Source organism: Ranitomeya imitator, chromosome 2 (genome assembly GCF_032444005.1).
Source record: "Ranitomeya imitator isolate aRanImi1 chromosome 2, aRanImi1.pri, whole genome shotgun sequence".
NCBI lineage: Eukaryota > Metazoa > Chordata > Amphibia > Anura > Dendrobatidae > Ranitomeya > Ranitomeya imitator.
Genome location: NC_091283.1, coordinates 369,832,781 through 369,855,317, shown reverse-complemented (window position 1 = coordinate 369,855,317; position 22,537 = coordinate 369,832,781). Strand labels below are relative to the sequence as shown.

The window sequence follows — 22,537 nt, the reverse complement described above, 5'->3', positions numbered from 1 at the left end:
CGATCACATGGCCTGGCTCATTAAGGTAATGAATATGCGCGCCACGCCTATTGGAGTGGAGAGGCATGCATATTCATTACCTTAATGAGCGGGGCCACATGATCGCTTGGCTGGAAGAGCTGCAGGTGCCGGCGGACGGAACAAGATGCAGTGCCAGCACCGAGGGCGCGATGGTAGGTGAGTATGATGTGTGCTGGAAGCTGGCGGCTGGTACTGTGCACTATTACAGCAGCGACATAGGCTTTAGCCACAGCCGCCAGCTCCGCCCTCTGTGACCCACTGTCCCCTTCCCCCGCCGGCTTTCTGAGACCGTGACTGGTGTATAAATATGTGCTGGCATCAGCATATATACTTTTCATTGGCTAAAGTTCATTCTGTCTACACTAAGCTGAAAATTTTAGTTGTGCTTCTAATCCTTAGGTTTCATGGTTTTTTTGCATACGAGAGAAATTACTGATGTCTGAATGAGAAATTAAAACTTCAAGAAGACAGAGATCCGATTTTTGCATTGAATATATCCAGCCTGCATGGGCTGCACTTAGAAAAGCCATAGGACCTCTAACGCACCAATAGATGAGTGTCTCTAAAAAAGTGCCCAATCAGCTTATAGGTTCTTTATTTCCAATTTTCGCTTTTTGATAACAGATGTTTATTGGTAATTGCTTACATTTATTAGTCATCATTTAGTGCTTTAAATTGTTTTCCATTTTTCTTGTATGACGACATGTGAATTTACATTGACTATCACTCATACAATTTGCCAAGTAAATGATTTAAAAGAAAATGGCTATCTATCCGTGTGATTTCTTGGAGCAAAAAAACGTATTTAAAATTTTTTCCTCATTTTGAAAATTAAAATTACTTTTCTGATGTGTAACTACATTTGATGTGTTTGTAAAACATTTCCCACATTCTGATCAGAAAAATTGCTTGTCTCCTGTGTGAATTCTCAGATGTCTAGTAAGATTTGTTTTTCGATTAAAACATTTCCCACAGTCAGAACATGAAAATGGTTTCTCCCCTGTGTGAATTTTTTCATGTGAGACTAAAACTGATTTGTGATTAAAACATTTCCCACATACTGAACAAGAAAATGGCTTCACCCCTGTGTGAATTAGATGATGCTTAACAAGATCAGATTTTGAAGAACAGCATTTCCCACATTCTAAACATGAAAATGGCTTTTCTCCTGTGTGATATCTTTGATGTCTAATAAGATGTGATTTCTCTGTAAAACATTTCCCACATTCTGAACATGAAAATGGCTTCTCCCCTGTGTGAATTCTCAGATGTGAAGCAAGATTTGTTTTCCGATTGAAATATTTCCCACACTCTGAACACGAAAATGGCTTCTCCCCTGTGTGAATTAGATGATGTTTAGTAAGATCAGATTTTGTAGAACAACATTTCCCACATTCTGAACAGGAAAATGGCTTCTCCCATGTGTGATTTTGCTGATGTTTAACAAGATCAGATTTCGTAAAACAACATTTCCCACATTGTGAACATGAAAAGGTTTTCTCTCCTGCATGAATTTTATGATGTTTAGCAAGAGTTGATTTGTCTGCAAAACATTTCCCACATTGTGAACATGAAAATGGCTTTTCCCCTGTGTGAATTCGCTGATGTTTAGTAAGATCAGATTTCGTTATACAAGACTTCCCACATTCTGAACATGAAAATGGCTTCTTTCTTGGGTGCTCGCTTTGATGTTCACCATCTCCTTTGTTATATTTGTCTTGCTTAAGAAGGACTGGAGGTATGTCTGGTATAATTGAATGCTCTTCAAAAGTATCAGGTATAACACCAGGATCATTTGCATTAAAATGTGAAATTATCAGATATTCCTCTGAGATCATGGTCCAGTTATCTGTCAAAAATAAAAAATTTAAATATATATATTTTTTTCAATAGCATTTCAATCATTACCATAAATTGATCTTGGCTTATGCACTGCTTCCTGACTGACTTCTGTGCATGACCTGGATTATTTTTCACCTCATAAATAGTGATGAGCGAGTGTGGTCTCTGAGTATTTGTAACTGCTCGGAGATTAAGTTTTCATCGCCTCAGCAGCATGATTTGCGGCTACTAGACAGCTAGAACACATGTGGAGATTCCGTAGCAACCAGGCAACCCCCACATGTACTCAGCCTGGCTAGTAGCTGTAAATCATTCAGCTGAGGTGATGAAAACTAAATCTCCAAACACTAACAAATACTCGGAGACCACCCAAGCGTGCTCAGGAAAACCCGAGCAATGAGTGCACTCGCTCATCAATACTCATAAAAAATGTCAGTCAGTAGCTAATTCTTGAGTCCGAGGGACTCCCTGCAGCAAAGTCCAAATTGAAGTAAGAGTGACTGCTAGGTATTCCTTGCACCCACTGTCTGTTTCAGCCAGTAACGGTCTTTTTACAGTTTGCACGACCTTGCTGGTAAGAATAATCAAAACATAATAAATTATCAATACCATTTAAGCAGTTGTTCCATTTCAAAAATAATTATGGCCATTGCTGCATTTTTCTTTCCCTGAGTTCACAGACCAGTATCTGCCACTGTTGCCGATGGCTAGTATTGGCTGCAGCACTGACATCACAGTGAGTCCACTGGTTGATGTGCTGTTGATACATTGTCAGCCTGGTAGGCAATACTAATATCACGATCCAACTGGCGAGTGACCTGGGACCAGGGGGCACCTTTCCTGGCCCTAACACTAGGGGGCACCCTAGCTTGCCCTGTTCCCCGGTATACTTCGGATGGTGATGATGCCAGGGCCTCCATCCTTGCCTATCTCCTACAACAGAACTACGTCTGTCCCCTTCCCCCAACCAGGAAAGAGGCACTGCTGTGTACCGCAGTACACCAACCCGACAGACGGGGGACAGAGACAAGGGTATAAGGAAAACTACACACACACACAAAATATACACTAACGTATAACAGAGGTATACACCAGGATGTGTAGGGGGGGGGGGGAGAGAAAGTAAAACGGGAAAGAATAATGAATTTCCAAGCGTACAAACCAAGCACCAGTCGCTGATAAACTCCTCCAGCCCTCCATTTCCACACCAGCTTCTCTCACTTCAGATCTACTGTATATAGCAAATGCTAACTCAGACAAGGACCTGTTAATAGAGCCCAGCTTTTATAGGGGAGAGAAGTGGTTAACCGAGCACAGCTGAATGCAGGAAATTCCAACATGGCCAATTAACACCTGTTCTGCTGAAAGAAACAAACACGTTTAATACACTTGAGAAGTGCTTCTTCTCAGTAGCTGAGTAGAAGCCACCAGATGCTGCGGTCTTCTGGCTGCGCTCTGTTGCGTTAACCCCATGACAACTAGACTTCAGGAGCAGTTGCAGAGATGTACCACAATATGCCAGACTTACCGTCTTCCTTGTTAAAATTGCAATACACAGGAGGAAAAGTTGTGGAATTATGGAAATCACAGCATCAAAAAACGTGTTGGTAATATGTAAAACATTTTTTTTAACCCCTTTCTGACCTCGGACGGGATAGTACGTCCGCATCAAAGCCAGGACATGTCAGCTGTTTTGAACAGCTGACATGTGCCCGCAATAGCGGCGGGTGAAATCGCGATTCACCCGCTGCTATTAACTAGTTAAATGCCGCTGTCAAACGCTGACAGCAGCATTTAGCCGGCGCTTCCGGCTATCGGGCCGCAAATGAGTCCATCGCCAACCCCCGTCACATGATCGGGGATCAGCGATGCTTCTGCATAGTAACCATAGAGGTCCTTGAGACCTCTATGGTTACTGATGCCGGATTGCTGTGAGCGCCACCCTGTGGTCGGGGCTCATAGCAAGCCTGCAATTCAGCTACATAGCAGCGATCTGACGCCGATCGCGTTGTGCCAGCTTCTAGCCTCCCATGGAGGCTATTGAAGCATGGCAAAAGTAAAAAAAAAAGTTTAAAAAATGTGAAAAAAATAAAAAAAATAAAAGTTTAAATCACCCCCCCTTTCGCCCCATTCAAAATAAAACATAAAAAAAAAATCAAACATACACATATTTGGTATCACCGCGTTCAGAATCGCTCGATCTATCAATAAAAAAAAGCATTAACCTGATCGATAAACAGCGTCACGAGAAAAAAATTAGAAATGCCAGAATTACGTTTTTTTGTCGCCGCGACATTGTATTAAAATGCAATAACGGGCAATCAACAGAACGTATCTGCACAAAAGTGGTATCAATAAAAACGTCAGCTTCGAACGCAAAAAATAAGCCCTCACCCGACCCCAGATCACGAAAAATGGAGACGCTACGGGTATCGGAAAATGGCGCAATTTTTTTTTTTTACCAAAGTTTGGAATTTTTTTTCACAACTTAGATAAAAGACAACCTAGACATGTTTGGTGTCTGTGAACTCGTAATGACCTGGAGAATCAAAATGGCAGGTCAGTTTTAGCATTTAGTGAACCTGGTAAAAAAGCCAAACAAAAAAGTGTGGGATTACACTCTTTTTGCAATTTCACCGCACTTGGAAATTTTTTCCCGTTTACTAGTACACGACATGGTAAAAGCAATGATGTCGTTCAAAAGTACAACTCGTTTTGCAAAAAATAAGCCCTCACATGGCCATATTGATGGAAAAATAAAAAAAATTATGGCTCTGGGAGGGAGGGGAGCGAAAAACGAACACGGAAAAAAATGGAAAATCCCAAGGTCATGAAGGGGTTAAACATCTCCATCTTTTCAGCATCAAGAATGAGCAGCTTGTGCAAAAATACTCACACTTAATTTCCTTGGCTATCAATAAGGTTATTAATGGTTGTCTCAAGAATGTTCTCTCACCCTGCATGCACTTTAGTAAGAAATGACTCAAGATCCACTACTGGTAGCTCCCTTTAGAATTGCCAACCAATGATGTCTCAGATGTGTGTGACTGGAGAGAAGTCTGGAGCCAGCATGTTTAGGCCATGCAGACTACTCACAGAATCACAAGCAATATGTGGCCTGGGGTTAAATTATGTGGTTAAAAATGGTCCTGTAACATAACTAGTCTCCCCCACTGCACGTGAACGTGTATCAAGCCCTACGTGTTTCATCATAATTTGTGACTGCCATGATCATCAGGGGATATTAGTTTTATATTAATCTCACAGTGACCAATGTGATCGATTTTAGATCAAAAGTATCGGCATGGTTGCTTGTTCAGGGCAATCTGTAGCAGCAGCAGCAGTGGCTTCAGCAGCATTTGGAAAAGCAGCAGCAGCAGCAATTTCAGCAGCTTCCGCAGAAACTGTCCAGGCCTGAGAGGCGCCACCGTCTGCCAGCCAAAGTGAAAGCAGCAATGTGAGGAGAACACTATGGGAAACGTTGCAGAAAATGACTCTGGAGTACACCATTAAGGTTTTCCTGACTGTCTTCGAGAGGGTGACAGACAGGGACAAACGACCCTAGAGCAATAGGCAGAGATCCTAGCTCCATACCTTACTGGTGAACAGCAAAATGCATACTATGACTTTGCCCTGCAGGATACCAAGGATAACGGCAAGCTGAAGGCAGAGAATACGGCACATTTGGGTAGAAACATGGCAGTCCAGGCACAACGGATGGACCTCTGGCACCACCCAAGTGACAAGCCTTCTTGCTGATATTCGATGTGTTACACCTACATACACAGCGTTGTCAGCAAGTGCCACATGATGAATAGTGGCTTTCTACAACCATATATCTTCCATCTGGCATTTCTGAAGATGATAGACTGAAGGTCTGAGTGAGCAGTCAATTTTTGAAGTTGTTGTGTTGAAAGCAGGAAAATGGTTACCAAAAAAAGGGGCAGGTTCTATAGTTACTAGCTTACCCTAGTGTCATCAAGCTTGAGCCTCATGCTTTTGTCAATTTAAAGCCTTGTAGGATTTCTGAGAATGATAAGCAATTTCAGGAGATTAAACTGGCAACCTGTAGACACTGTGGGTTGGCAAACAGTGCTTAGCCCCAGGTTTTAGACAAAAGGGGGGTATGTAGGAAAGCCAGATAGGCTATGGTTAAATCAAGCCAGAATCTCTCTGAGAAGAGATTCCACCGGCCATATGCACGAAACTGCAAGTATCACTAGTTGCTATGGATGATAGCTGTTTTGTGTGACCAAACTGAGACTAGTTCACCCGTTTCTGGGTAGCCTATGGTTAAGTTAGTTCCTGGACAAGGCTAGGGATTTGTTTATGTATTAATTTTTGGTACTATGCAGCCAGTGGAAATAAACATTCTGTTTTTGAGTTAAAAACCTTGTGGCTTCAGGTTCCAAGCAGCTGCTTGAGAGACTGGAGCCCTACAATCAGTACACTGAGATTATAGTGGCCAATCGTATAGTTAGGCTACTTACCTTTTCTGTGCAGCCACCTCACCGAGTCCATGGTGGGGCTGATGCACAATGCATGCCCTATACATATTGTTACCAAGTTCATGGCCCTCAAGGGTTCATATCTCATAAGATATTATTATTAATAATCCTCTTCCACTGTTGACCAGTTGCTCCGCCAGTCTCCATGCTTCTTCTTCTGGAGAAGATTGTGTCCAATTTAGCAAATCACTGTTTGAGAGAAATCCATTCCTGCTACGGATGAAGTTAGGTTGGAGCAATCTCATGACCAAATGGGCAAAACAGATTGTACTGAGATCAGCCCTATATTCTTCTTTGCGGAAAAGCTATGTTATTTCAATGCTGGCATGGTGAACAATTGCGGCTAAAATGTGTTAATAAAAAAAAATGTTAAAATGTTTGCCTTTTTGTTTTAGCATTACATTTCTCTCACTAAAAAATGCACAAAAAAAGCCTAGAGAACAAAACTTAAAAAATGTGACACATAATTCTACAAGCTGGTGATGGAAAAATAATCTGTGACTTCTCTGCATTTAGTGGTTACAACTCACCTGTGTGGTCATCTGTAGGAATCTCCTCTTTAAACCGCTCATCACCCTTCACATATGTCTCTGTAGTATGAATATGGTTCAGATCTTTAACCTGAAACAAATCTTGTAAAAGTCACAGACAGATGAAGAAGTCACATCTATGATCAGCTCTAATCCTGCCATGTCCACCATTCTCATTACACAAGTATAAAACATATAATACCGGTGGATAAAACAAGACTGAGCACAAGACCTTCACAGCCATCTACACATCATTGGTGAGATCACACTACAACTTCTCCCCATCTACCTGATGATCCTGAGGAACATTGAGATTTTCTTGTTTACAGTCCTGTGGAAAAAGAGGACGGGGACATCTCTCTGGAGTTGTCCTCTTACTGGATAGAACTGAAAAAAAGCATACAGGGACTGAATTCATTCTTTACATACAGATAATTATAGGCCGCGTATTTACTCCTGTCTATTACCTGGTAATGTGAGGAACTGGGGAACCTCCATCATGACGTCTTTGTACAGATCTTTGTGTCCTTCTAAATACTCCCACTCCTCCATGGAGAAATAGACGGTGACATCCTGACACCTTATAGGAACCTGACACACACAAAGATACCGTCATTCCCCCAATCCCTTCATAGAGTTACAATTTAATGTCCCAGCATTCCCAGCAGTGTCACCTCGCCAGTCAGCAGCTCAATCATCTTGTAAATCAGTTCTAGGATCTTTTGGTCACTTATGTCCTCATGTATCAGGGGGTGAGGTGTAGGCCCCGTGATTGGCCTCAGGGGTCTTCCCCATTCTGCAGACAGAGGGACCTGACAGCACTCACTAGAGGTCTTCTTCACTATTGTGTAATCCTGGTTATGGAGAGACACATTAATAATTCTTACTACAGACTTTTCCAGAGTTCTCACCTCTCCAGTTCTGTCCATCTGTTATTCCCATGGATAAGAATGATGTAATGTGATGTCATCAGAATCTCTCACCTCTCCAGTAAGCCGGAAGAGGATCTCTATTGTGAGGTCTAATATCCTCTCTGCCATCTTGTCCCTGTCTCTATCCATCCTTGATGAGTCAATCAGGAAAATTCTCTTATATAGAAGATCTCCACTGAGAAGATCTGATAATGTAGGGACCTGAATGGGAAGAAGATGTAACATCTTAAATATCCTATGTAAGAATCCTATGTTGACCAATTCTCCACCTGGCTTCTTCACTTTCTCTCTGCTGACATCCCCACCATTATAATGGGTGACTTTCATATCCCTACTGACACCAGCCAACCAGAAGCCTCCAAGCTCCTGGCCCTTACCTCATCCTTTCGACTTACTCAGTGGTCCTCCACAGCCACCCACACAGACGGACATACGCTAGACCTCATCTTCACCCGCATCTGTTCCTTATCTAATCTCACAACCTCTCCCTTCCGCCTATCTGACCATCATCTGATCACCTTCTCTTCCTTGTCCTCCAACCTCCGTCCCCCACATCCAGCCAGTACCACATCCTCACAGAAACCTTGCACACCTAGACATTCACAGACTCTCATCTACCCCTGTCCTCCATATCTTCACTCCACGACACGGATATCGCTACCTCTTTCTATAACTCCACCCTCACTTCAGCCATAGACTCAGTCGCCCCTCTCATGCATGGCAAAGTGTGACAAATCAATAGGCAACCCTGGCATAACAACCTCACCAAAAAACTCCGACAAGCATCCAGGGTCGCGGAGCGGCGTTGGAAAAAACACGCCTGCCAGACGACTTCACCGCTTTCAAACAAGCTACACTTGCCTTCAAACTAGCCCTCACTTCTGCTAAACAGATCTATTTCACTAACCTTGTATCTTGACTATCCTACAACCCAAAACTGTTCAGCACATTTAACTCCCCTGCCCACCACTGACACCTCCAACTCTCCTCATCTCTTCTGAGGACTTTGCCAGCTACTTCAAAAACAAGATCAACCAAACAAGGCAAACCTTTACTGTTCCACCACCTCAACCACTCCATATACCACACCTTTGCCCTTCCCCAATAACTTCCCACTCCAACATCACTGAAGAACTTACTCGCCTCCTTTCCAAATCACACCTCACCACCTGTGCACTTGACCCCATCCCTTCGCACCTGCTCCCCAACTTCACTAATACGCTCATTCCAGCCCTAACCCATCTCTTCAACCTATCGCTATCTTCTGGAACTTTCCCCTCTGCCTTCAAACATGCCACCATCACACCCATCCTGAAAAAAGCTAACCTTGACCCAACTGCTATGCCCAGCTATCGCCCCATAACACTGCTCCCGTTTGCTTCCAAACTCCTTGAGCAGCATGTCCATGGTCAACTTTCCTCCCACCTCTCATTTCTCTCCTTGACAACCTCCAATCTGGCTTACGCCCCCACCACTCCACCGAAACTGCTCTGACCAAAATTACTAATGACTTACTCAGAGCCAAAGCTAACAGACAGTTCTCCATCCTCCTCTTTCTCGACCTGTCCTCTGCTTTCGCACACAGTCGACCACTGCCTACTGCTACAGATTCTTTCTGCCCTCGGCATCAAAGGTCTTGCCCTGTCATGGATTGCCTCATACCTTTCCGACCACACTTTTAGCGTTTCCCACTCCCACACTACCTCCTCACCCCGCCCCCTCTCTGTTGGAGTCCCTCAAGGCTCTGTCTTAGGGCCTCTAATTTTTTCCATCTATACCCTTGGCCTAGGACAACTCAAAGTCCCATGGCTTCCAGTACCACCTATATGCGGACGACACTCAGATCTACTTCTCTGGCTCAGATGTCGCCTCTCTTCTGTCCAGAATCACGGAGTGTCTGCAGCCATATCCTCCTTCTTCAACTCTCGCTTCCTAAAACTCAATGTAGACAAAACCGAACTCATCATCTTTCCGCCATCTCGCGTATCCCCCCTACCTGATCTATCTATTATGGTAAATGGTATCACGCTCTCTCCCGCACCTGAAATCCACTGCCTCGGGGTAACTCTCGATTCTTCCCTGTCCTTCAAACTGCACGTCCAAACTCTTGCCACCTCCTGTCGCCTCCAACTCAAAAATATTGCCAGAATCCGTCCCTTCCTCAGCCACAATCTACTAAAACTCTTGTGCATGCCCTCATCATCTCCCGCCTCGATTACTGCAACACCCTCTTCTGTGGCCTCCCCGCTAACTCCCTTGTACCACTCCAGTCTGTCCCCAACTCTGCTGCTCGGCTAATCCACCTCTCTCCTCGCTACTCCCCTGCTTCACCCGTCTGCAAATCCCTCCACTGGCTCGCAATTCCCTAACGAATCCAGTTCAAACTACTAACACTGATCTACAAAGCCATCAACAACCTGTCCCCTCCTTATATCTCTGAACTAATCTCCCACTATCTTCCCTCACGTAATCCTCGATCCTCCCAAGACCTCCTTCTCTCCTCCATATTTATTCGTTCCTCACACAGCCGCCTCCAAGATTTCTCCCGAATATCCCCCATCCTCTGGAATTCCACGCCTCAACACGTCTGATTATCCACCACCCTCGGATCCTTCAGACGGAAACCTGAAAACACATCTCTTCAGGAAAGCCTACAGCCTGAAATAACCATTCTGCCGCCTCACCAACCACCCGAGCTGCCGCCTCACCAACCACCCGAGCTGCCGCCCCACCAACCACCCGAGCCGCTGCCACGTCACCAACCACCCAAGCTGCCGCCTCACCACCACCAGAGCTGCCGCCTCACCACCACCAGTGCTGCAGCACACCGACCTCCTGTCTCTTCCCCATTATCCCGAAAAATGTAAGTTCGCAAGAACAGGGTCCTCTCCCAGCTGTACCAGTCTCAGTCTGTCATTGTAAATTTGTTTACTGTTAACGATATCTATAACCCTGTATGTAACCCCTTTTCACATGTACAGCACCATGGAATTAATGGTACTATATAAATAAATAATAATAAGAAGAAGAATACAATTACTGGAGATAACCATTTTCTCAATGACTGGTTGTTGGTCACTTGTTTGGCTACTGATTGGCTGCAGGGATCATGTTTGTCCAGACTAAGAAGAAAGTACAGAGACTGGAGGAAACTATACCACCATTGGAGTGAGTGTGGCAGGAGATGATTAATGTGAATATTACTGTTTTTATTATTATTGCTTTTCACTGTTTTTATTATTATTGCTACTAGAAGTGGAAAGGAAGAACAAAGACAAAAAATATCAGAACGACAAAAAATTGGAGGAGAAGCATAGGCTACAAACAAGGAGAATTGCATTACTAACGCAGGAAAAGAAATATGATGTAATTGGCATCACTAAAACTTGGTGGGACGATACACATGATTGGAATATAAAGCTAGAAGGATACAACTTATTCGCAAGAAACAGACTTAATTAACAGGAAGGAGGTGTTGCATTGTATGTTAGAAATACGTATATCTCCATAGAGATTGAAGCTTAAGAGACTGGGAGTTTTGTGGTAACTGTTTAGGTAAGAAGATAAGGAGAAAACAACAGAAATGGCACCATTGTAGGCATTTACTACAGGAAAATGGAGTGCAGATTGCCAATGGATAAGATCTCTAAATTACGGGATGCTCTTTTTAGCATCCTCGCCAGAGATAAAGTCACTTTAAAAGAACTTCAATTCCTACTTGATTTTTGGATTTCACCTTGAGAGTTGTCCCAATTGGTAGGGATTTTTCTAGGCGCCTTTATGATGCCACAAAAGGTCTGCGCTCTCCTGGCTCTCATGTTTGTGTTGGCTTATTTCTACGGTTATGGGATTTTTTGCTTTTCCCATTGGTCTGGACAACAGTGGCCTGATTCGTGGGTTTCGCAGAAAGTGTTATGAAATGCAACGGTTTTGGACCTTTTTTCACTCTTCTTATGCATTTTTCTTTGGAGTTTGTTACTGAAGGACAAAAGAATTTTGATTTTGTCAAAAAAACAAAGTGTAGTTTTTTGCGTTAATACACTGTCCTCTAAGAATGTTTAAGCAGCTAAGGTCTTTAGATACTTAGTATTATATTGCTTAAAGTTTAATATTTGGTTGAAAGCTAGGCTTTAGCTGAGCAAAATAATGTTAATATCTGATTCCATTTGTCACCGCCAGTGGTCACTGTTCCGTCATTTGGCCCCGGACGCTGACAAGGAACCGACATCTTGCCCCCCTCATGTTGGGACATGATTCAGGGTTAATCCCCCTTTTCATTGAGAATTCATTAGCCAGTAAATCGTAAGCTTATTATTGAGCCGCATGAAGGCAGTGAATTAATTTTTATATTAGTAATAATTTTAACTATATGAAATCTTCACCAACACCGTTCACATGTAAAGCGACATGGAATAAATGGCGCTATAAAAATGAATAATAATAATAATAACAGCGGCTCTTAAATTTGTGGCATTTTTGATCAATAAAGGTCAGTCATTTTAGTCTTTAGCTAAATCTCTCGCTGGAATCTTTCTTTTTTAAGGCAATGAAGAGAAAATTGTGGCGCTGCACAGCCTGTGAATAAGATACTGGTAAAACGCAGTCACTTGTGGGTGTTTAGACTTCAGTAGCTGGAGGTGCTCGCATGAGGAAAAACAGGCATTCCAATATGAATACAACGAAGAAAAAAATGCGGCAGCACTCACCAGATGGCGTGGTTCAATCCTTTATTGGAGATATAAAATCCATAGTAGCGTGTTCACGGCTCGGGGGAGTACGGACATAGTGGAAGTGAGCAGGGAAAGACAACAGCTGTTTCGCGCTCTACCAGCGCTTCTACAGGTCTAGCAAACTGGGAAGTGACGCCGGCAGAAGTAGGTGAGTCACAAATGGACCCTCCCACTTAAACCACACACACCTGACCCAGTATTGCCAGGTACACCTTGTGAAAAGACAGACAAACATGAATAAATGAATTACATCATGTTACAAACCACATTTACAATAAAAACAATAGTACAGAGGACCCCTGGACAATATTAATACAATCAATAAAAGGACCAACTAGTGAAAAATCATCGTTCCCTATAGAACAGTCTGAGAATGGATCCAAATTGATTATAATCATTACAAAAAACAACTTGAATGCAAAGAACAATCTTTCTCCTGAATAGCCTAATTTCAACAAACATCCCATAAAGATGCATCACAGGGACGTTATTCATTTAGTAGCAGACATTTATATTTATCTGCTTATAAGAGAACAGAAAAACAAAAAAGGCAAAACAAACAAAGCAAAACAAGCGAAAAAGCAAAAAAAAAAAAAAAAATTAATCACACCAGCTTCCCATAAGTATGCCTCCCTAGGTAACAAAACTGTCTTGCCCCCCTTGTCAGCCGGGCGTATAATGATATCGGACCAACCTGCCATTTCCTTCAATGCTGCCCTTTCTGCAACACCTAGATTATGTGGTGCCCTTTTGTACACTAATGCCTCCATATCTTTTAAAACTAGAGTTTCGAAAAGGTCTACCATATTGCCCGAAGATGTTTGTGGCATATATGTGGATGGAACGCCCCCAACGAAAGGGGTCGGAGTTTCTGACAGAACCTCACTAGATAAAGTGACCTGCTCTCCCAAACTCATTAATAGAGCGGCATCCTCATGGAAATCAGCAAGTGCTTCTTCAGTAGATCCTGCAAGGAAGCCTAAAGGTCCTATTTTACACGGTCGTTCCCCTTCTAACACAGTGTTATTGCTGGTACCAGTAAGAAAAGCCTTATATAAGCGTATTTTTCTAATGCCGTTAAATAGATCTATCCGAAATTCTGAGAAATCAAATTTATCTGGGACACAATAATTCAGGCCTTTGGCTAATAAGCCAATTGCGCTGATGTTAAAACGCGGTCCGTTAAATTAATGATGCATTCCTCAGGTGGTATTGGTACTAGTGCCCCTGTCTCCAGGAGACATTCTTTCTTTTGTACCTCCCGGTGGGAACATATTCTCTGTTTTCTCTTCCCCTGACGAGTACGTCTCCTAAAGGGGGTGCCGTGGTTGATGAAGCCTCTGAGGTAGATCCTTCTGTTCGTTCCAGACTCATGGCTCCTCCTTCGCTCAAGCTAGAGTCCGACTCTGTTGTTAAATAATCTTTGCGGCGATATTGGTTCCGCTTTTTATGTTTTCGCCTCTTGATGTTTGATTGACTTATATTGGAGGAAAAAGTCCGACTCTCTCTTTGTAGCTTATGCCAAGAAAAAACCTGTCCTGCATCATAGTCATTTTTATCCCGTAAGAATTTGTCTCTTTTTTTCTGCTTAATCTCCGCTTGAAGCGGAATGAGTTTCCCATCCAATTTTTTTGTAAAAGACGCCCATTGACTCTCAGTAAGTCTCGAATAGAAGGAGCACTCGGATCAGAGATGTTTTGGTCCGTAATCGGTTGTCGGATAAACGGTCAAATTGGTTGGAGCAATTGCCTCCTAAAGACAATTTTCGTTGTGGCCATTGCAATTATTGCAGTCGTCACATTACTGGGCGATTTCTTAATGTGGGTCCGGTACAACACACAGTTCAGCAGTTCATCTCATGCAGGACAGACTATGTCGTTTACGCCGTTTTCTGTCCCTGCAAGAGATTTTATGTGGGAAAAACTAAACGCCAGATGTTTGTACGCTTTAGAGAGCACCTTAGATCTATTCGTACAGGAAAGGGGGTACCTCGGCTTATTAATCATATTAAGGATACACATGATGGCAGGTCTGATGTCCTCACGTTTGCGGGGATAGAGAGGGTTAAATTACCCGCACGAGGTGGTGATCTTCATAGACTTCTCCTGAGACGTGAAGCGTGGTGGATTCTACAGACACAAGCAGCAGGTGCTGCCGGTTTCAATGAGAGGACTGACATGTCGGTGTTTTTATGATCGGTGCCGTTTATTCCATCCTAATGCGTTTTTCTCTCGCCCCTTTCTTTGCCTTTTTTGCTGCTTTTTGTGATGATTTTTTTTTTTTTTTTTTTAAATTTTTTTTTTTTTTTTTTTTGCTTTTTCGCTTGTTTTGCTTTGTTTGTTTTGCCTTTTTTGTTTTTCTGTTCTCTTATAAGCAGATAAATATAAATGTCTGCTACTAAATGAATAACGTCCCTGTGATGCATCTTTATGGGATGTTTGTTGAAATTAGGCTATTCAGGAGAAAGATTGTTCTTTGCATTCAAGTTGTTTTTTGTAATGATTATAATCAATTTGGATCCATTCTCAGACTGTTCTATAGGGAACGATGATTTTTCACTAGTTGGTCCTTTTATTGATTGTATTAATATTGTCCAGGGGTCCTCTGTACTATTGTTTTTATTGTAAATGTGGTTTGTAACATGATGTAATTCATTTATTCATGTTTGTCTGTCTTTTCACAAGGTGTACCTGGCAATACTGGGTCAGGTGTGTGTGGTTTAAGTGGGAGGGTCCATTTGTGACTCACCTACTTCTGCCGGCGTCACTTCCCAGTTTGCTAGACCTGTAGAAGCGCTGGTAGAGCGCGAAACAGCTGTTGTCTTTCCCTGCTCACTTCCACTATGTCCGTACTCCCCCGAGCCGTGAACACGCTACTATGGATTTTATATCTCCAATAAAGGATTGAACCACGCCATCTGGTGAGTGCTGCCGCATTTTTTTCTTCGTTGTATTCATCTTTCTTTTTTAAATTGGCAGGTAAAACCCCTTTATCACAATTATTCCCTGTAAAGCAATTCTTAAAGGGTTTTAGGAAGGGCTCTTTTAAGGCGGACACTAGACGCCCGATATCGTTGGAGCTGCTGAAAGATTTGTGTCAAGCTTTAAAGTCAGTTTGCTTTAACCTTGATGAAGCATACCTGTTTAGTTCAGCCTTTTGTTTAGCATTCTTTGCAGCGCAGCGAGTTGTTGAAATTGTAACATTTCAAAAGTCTGAGCCATCAGGTTTGATGGTCTCAGATGTTTTACTCAAAGAGTCTTATATGATCTTGCTCCTAAGAAAATCTAAGAATGATCAGTTAGGTAAGGGAGCTAGCATTCATGTGAATTCAATTGGCTTTCCAGAAGACCCAAAGGTTCTGGTCCATTTTTTATTCATTCCAATGGTGAACCGGCCACCGTATATCAGTTTAATTCAGTTCTTACCAGGTGTTTGGCTAAACTGGGGAAAGGTCATTTAATAATCACTTCACAGTCTTTTAGAATTGGTGCAGCAACTGAAGATGCTAGATTTGGCCTTCAGGATGAAAAGATTATGAAGTTGGGCAGATGGGACTCTAGGAGATTTTAGTTATATATACGCCCTTATCTCCATGATTATTAAATTCTAACATTCCCTTTACAGACCCTTTAATAGATGGATTGTCGGACATTCTTTTATTTTCTGGGCTTGGAAGAGAGCTTGCCAGAGATCTTACACCGAGAATCTTTCCTTTAGCTCTTCTTCTCACCTGCAAGTCTTCTGGCACAGCGTCAGGGGAATGAGATGGAATGATTTGTTTAATGAATTGGTCAACTATCTGTTAAGTTTCCTTTTCCTGATTTAATTATAATTCATCTGGGTGCTAACGATCTTGGTAAAAGCAAACGTTACTGTGGTCAGCTGCAAAATTTGTTTTTTCTTGACAGGATTAGAAGAAGAGTCAACAGAGCGATGGAACGCTTTTTGGTTTTGTTAAACGGTTTTTCTATTAGGCATATGGACTTGGAGGGTTTTACTCCCGGTATTTACAGTAATGATTTAGTTCTCCTTTCAAACATCGGTTTAGACATTTTTAATTTTGAACTTCAGTCTATAAATGAACAATGGCTGCGGTGTTTTTTTTTTTTTGGGGGGGGCATGCTTCTCTGAGCCATGGAATTTGGGGAAAACCGCCCAGCTGTCTGGGTGGATTGGTTTCGTATGGTTTAAATTATTGACAATTCTTGGTATTACTTATGAATTTATTGCAAAGTATTTACTGTTACCCTGAATAAAACACCCCGGCCATTTTTTTCCCCAAAATTTGTGTATGTGTCTTTTCTTATGGAATTAATGGACCATGTAAGAAGTGAAACCTTTGGCATTGTACTATACCTATATTTCACTGCTGTATCTGTGCATCATGAATTGTGATATTTGTTAAAGGGGCCCACTGAGACTCGCCTGGGGTCCACAAAAACCTGGAGACAGCCCTGTCCCCCATATCAGGACTGTTTTGCTGTTTGTGAGGTCGGAGGGATATTTTGGGTCTTATTTTTATCCCTCCTGGTTGCCTAGAGAAATAGATATAACAAGGCCACACCTTTGGGGCCCTAAGAATGTCACACATTAACCACTTCCCCCCGAAACCGCGATATGGCTGTAGGTGCAGAGAACGGTGTGAGATTGTCTCAGTGATGGTCACATGTGGGGAATCGTCTGATCCGGGATCGGCTTCTCGTGTCGTAGATTGGAACATACACGACTGAGGGTCAGAAGTGACGTCATGTGATTTATTACCCTGGTCACTATTCTCAGGGGGACGGAGGGGCACAGTGTGCGCGATATGTGTCTGTACTATCCAACCCGCCAGGTCTGAGTCTACATCACCGGGAACAGAGGGAAAATATGTCTCCTGGAGCACAAACACCCATAATAACCTCAGTAATATAGGGGTTACTGCCCTCTGCCCCCGCCCAGTAATGGGGAAACTCCAGCACCTACCTCCACCTGCAGAGCCGCACACCACATATATGGCTGTTCTGTGCTCACAGGACCTGTGATGAGGTCACAGGAGGGAGGAGTCAGGGGTCACATGATCAGGGGCCTCAGTGTATGCAGGACTCTGCTGTGCTGGTTGTCATGGTGCTGGATGAGGGGAAGTTTATGTGTGGGGTCAGGAGGGGTTTACAGTGTGGATGTAGCAGAGCGCTGTGTGTTTGAGGTGTACGGAGCGCAGCCGTGTGTGTATGAGGTGTACAGAGCAGAGCCGTGTGTGTACGAGGTGTAAGGAGCAGAGCCACGTCTGTACGAGGTGTATGGAACGGAACCGTGTGTGTACGAGGTGTACTTAGCAGAGCCGTGTGTGTACGAGGTGTACGGAGCGGAGCCGCATGTGTACGAGGTGTACGGAGCAGAACCATGTGTGTACAAGGTGTACGGAGCAGAGCCGCGTGTGTACGAGGTGTACGGAGTGAAACCGTGTGTGTACGAGGTGTACGGAACGGAGCCGTGTGTGTACGAGGTGTACGGAGCAGAGCTGTGTGTGTACGAGGTGTACGGAGCAGAGCTGTGTGTGTACGAGGTGTACGGAGCAGAGCTGTGTGTGTACGAGGTGTACGGAGCGGAGCCGTGTGTGTACGAGGTGTACAGAGCGGAGCCCGGTGTGTACGAGGTGTACAGAGCGGAGCCATGTGTGTACGAGGTGTACGGAGCGGAGCCGTGTGTGTACGAGGTGTACAGAGCGGAGCCCGGTGTGTACGAGGTGTACGGAGTGGAGCCACGTGTATACGAGGTGTACGGAACGGAGCCGTGTGTGTACGAGGTGTACGGAGCAGAGCCGTGTGTACGAGGTGTACAGAGCGGAGCCCGGTGTGTACGAGGTGTACGGAGTGGAGCCATGTGTGTACGGAGTACGGCAGCATCATGTACAGTGAAGGAAATTATTATCTGATCCCTTGCTGATTTTGTAAGTTTGACCACTGATAAAGACATGAACAGTCTAGAATTTTAAGGGTAGGTTAATTTTAAAATTGAGAGATAGAATATCAAAAATAAGATCCAGAAAATCACATTATATAAATTATATAAATTTATTTGCATTTTGCAGTGAGAAATAAGTATTTGATCCCTCTGGCAAACAAGACTTAATACTTGGTAGCAAAACCAAACACAGCAGTCAGACGTTTTTTGTAGTTGATGATGAGATTTGCGCACATCAGGAGGGATTTTGGTCCACTCCTCTTTGCAGATCATCTCTAAATCATTAAGATTTTAAGGCTGTCGCTTGGCAACTTGGAGCTTCCACTCCCTCCATAAGTTTTCTATGGGATTAAGGTCTGGAGACTGGGTAGGCCACTCCATTACCTTAATGTGCTTCTTTTTGAGCCACTCCTTTGTTTCCTTGGCTGTATGTTTTGGGTCAATGTCTTGCTGGAAGACCCAGCCACGACCCATTTTTTATGTCCTGGCGGAGGGAAGGAGGTTTTCACTCAGGATTTTATGGTACATGGCTCCATCCATTCTCCCATTGGAGCGGTGAAGTAGTCCTGTGCCCTTGGCAGGGGAACACCCCCAAAACATGTTTCAACCTCCATGCTTGACAGTGGGGATGGTGTTCTTTGGATCATAGGCAGCATTTCTCTTCCTCCAAACATGTTGCGTTGAGTTAATGCCAAAGACCTCAATTTTTGTCTCATCTGACCATAGCACCTTCTCCCAATCACTAACAGAATCATCTAGGTGTTCATTGGCAAACTTTAGACATGCCTGCACATGTGCCTTCTTGAGCAGGGAGACCTGTTACAGAACGGCAACACAGAACTAGGATAGAAGGGTGGAAACTGACCCTGCACTGAGACTAGGCTGATACCCTACGATGGAGTGGGCGACCCATTCCTTGCGAATAGACCCACCGACAATCCTAGGATAATCTCAGCGAAGACCTATAGATAGGGGGAAGGAGGTCCCTGAAAGATCTAAGGACTAGGTATAAAAAGTAGGTCACCTCCTTATAGGAAATACAGAGACAGCTGCAGAAACCAACTGAAAAAAGAAACTAAAGATAGCAGAACCAGAGATCCCAGAACTGCACAATAACAAACACAGAAAGCTATCAAAGCACCTAGCCAGAACTCTAGCAGATTACCACTGTTGTCCAGCAAGGAATGGGAGGCAGGTGCTGGGTAATAAAGGGCGATACAATCACCTAACCTAAGACAACCCAGCACAAGGGGAAAAAGACCAGCAGCCAGAAAACCACAACAAGATGGCGGATGGTCAAAAACAGAACAGATTCTAACAGTACCTCCCCTTTTATGAGGATTCTCTGGATCCTCTTGGCTGAGAATTATTCGGAAATCTCCTGTGAAAAGCCTTAATCAGCCTTGAGGCCGAGACGTCCTCAGCTTTCACCCAGGAATTATCCTCGGGACTGTTAGAAAAAGTAACCGTTCCTTATTTTTTTAAGTAATACGATGAGAATAGGAAAAATAAGCAAAATTGAATTGTGTGGATAAAACAAGTCTTATTTAATGTCCATTCAAAAAGTCATTACAAAAATGAAGAAAAAGTCAGTTTATAAGTCCATAGCACACAAATCAAGTATTAGATTATCAGAGAAAAATTAAGCATAGGTCTTACGTATATCTTTGAAGCATGATGTGGTCCATGTGGAGTATTCTCAAGGAATGAGAAAGTCTGCCCCCTACTGGTACTGGGTCTACCCTTATATACTCTTTCGACCCATAGACTTTCATTGGTTACTTTCTTTTCCTACCTCTTAACCACATAAGGTGATCTACCTGGTACCATATCTATAGCTCATACCATATTAGCAAAACCTAGTAATTTGCAAACATACATTGGCTCTTTACATTACCACCCTTTACATTACCTCATGGTACATCCTAAATATATTTTGTTTTAGTTACGGGTAACCTAAGCAATCCACATATAGATACAGTATGACAACTCCTCTTAGGCTTTGACATACAAACAACAGATGCAGAGGCCAAGGTCTCCAGGATAGCTGACATGCACACACTAGAGCTCAGAGCTGGTTCAATAATTGATTTCTGTAGATACGTTGCTTTTATTATTTTATTATTTTATTATTTTACATTCCCCCCTGATTATGATTTGAGAAATATCATAATCAATCCTAAACTCTTTCTCTCACCATTCGTATCACATTCATTCTTTATTCTGAAAACCTTGTATCAACATCTGTTTTGAATGTCATCTAAATTTTGGAGACTAAAATAAAATTAAATCAAAGATTATATTTTTCTTTTTAGCATTTCTCTCAAAATATCATCCTCCTTTTTCATTTCTATCTTTATCTTTTTGTAAATGTTCTTAATTTTACACATAATGACTATTTGATATACGATACACAGCAAAACTATAATAAATATTATAACAATCGGATTAGATAATATATTTTCTGCTGCCATTTTCGCTGAAGCCTGTGACCAACTATTTACTGATTTTCCTAAATTTCTCCACCAAGATGAGCCTGACATCCTCGTCCATTCATGTTCAATATCATTTAAATTCCCTTGCTCATGTCTGAATACAATTTCAGCTTCTTTTAGCTGTTTTGTTAACAAATGTAACAAACTCTTGTCTTTCTTTATCTCATTTGTCCACATATTCCAAGGAAAATTATTTATTTGGGACAAATTGAACTGTATTGGAAGGATTTTTAGATTCCTTGAACCTATTGACGTAATATTAATACTTCCTTCCTTCTTTGAGAGAGTTTTCACATTTCCCTCAATACAATATAAACCTATTGTCAGATTTTCAGTATGTACACAAGATGAAAAGAATGCAGAAACAGCTTCTTTTTCTGACATAACTTGGAAACAAATCTTATTAGCGCTTACTGGTGTCACCAAGTCATGGATCGTGTGTACATTCTCAACTCTGGCATGACATGAGGTATGATTATGAAAACATGAATGGTAAATGACTTTATCCTATCCAGGCAAACACATTACCTTAGAAACAAAATTTAAGCATGAGGAAATGTCTAATTGTTCAGTGTTTGTACCGTCAAATGCAAAATCTGTGTACTGTAATTGATAATATAGCAATTGTGTACGACTAACAGGAATTCCTAGTACAGTTATAGGAACCAGGGTTTCTTGGCTTCCTGATACTGGAATCAGTGATGTTCCTACACAAATGTCCTGTTCACATCCTAACCACTTATTTACCCACAAATCTGTATGATTTAATGCAAAATTATATTCTGTAGGCAAATTCCTCATTAGTCCTAAAGGTGTAATTCCACTTTGTAAGGCTTGTGCAATCATTTTCAGATTGGTGGAATATTCAATCTGAATTTCTAGACATGTTTTGGCCACTTGGGATTCCTGTTCACTTTCTATCAAAGCTAAAGTAGCATCTTGTAGATGTGACATGGAAGACCCCAATACAACAGCAGTGTTCAGAACCATCTTCTCAAGGACTTGATTCAAACTTTTCTGAATCTTTATTCCTTTACCTCCAATAAATCCCACATTTTCCAAATCTGATTTAAGTGTATGTATGTCCACAGTGTTAATTAGACTTCCTACTGTTCCTAATCCCCCCAAAATACCTTCTAACACTCCCCTCTTACTTCTAACTTGTGCTGGGGTTCTTTTCCCAAACCATTGTTCTATTCCCATTTCCATGTTAGTGAGATGTGATTGACATTGGGGATATCTAGAAGAGATTTTCCAATTAGACATGTTAAAAGTCCATATCATAGTCACAAACACTCCTTCTCGTAATAGAGGTTTAGATTGGAATTGGTTAATTTGGAAAGGAGTAGATGGTTGAAATCTTGTCTGTGTGCATACATTATCTACTGCTGACCATATATTCACATTTACATCTTTACATTGTTTGTAATTATTTTTCGTTAAAACGCAACATTGGTAAAGTCCAGAATCCTTAGGAGATGGATTATCTACAGAAAAAACAAAATTCTTATTCAACCATCTCACATTACCGGATTG

The 22,537-nt window shown here is 42.4% G+C and overlaps 1 protein-coding gene across 1 annotated transcript; it reads right to left on the bottom strand.

The window, feature by feature from the left end:
- Positions 1–599: 599 nt before the first annotated feature.
- Positions 600–17,579, bottom strand: LOC138663952 (zinc finger protein 773-like). The gene is made up of 7 exons (XM_069750336.1): positions 17,529–17,579; positions 7,885–8,034; positions 7,576–7,755; positions 7,369–7,492; positions 7,191–7,288; positions 6,902–6,992; positions 600–1,870 (listed from the first exon to the last, which is right to left on the bottom strand). The coding sequence occupies exons 1-7, from the start codon at positions 17,553–17,555 to the stop codon at positions 918–920; spliced, it is 1,623 nt and encodes a 540-aa protein (XP_069606437.1). The 5' UTR covers positions 17,556–17,579; the 3' UTR covers positions 600–917.
- Between the last annotated feature and the right edge of the window lie 4,958 nt (positions 17,580–22,537).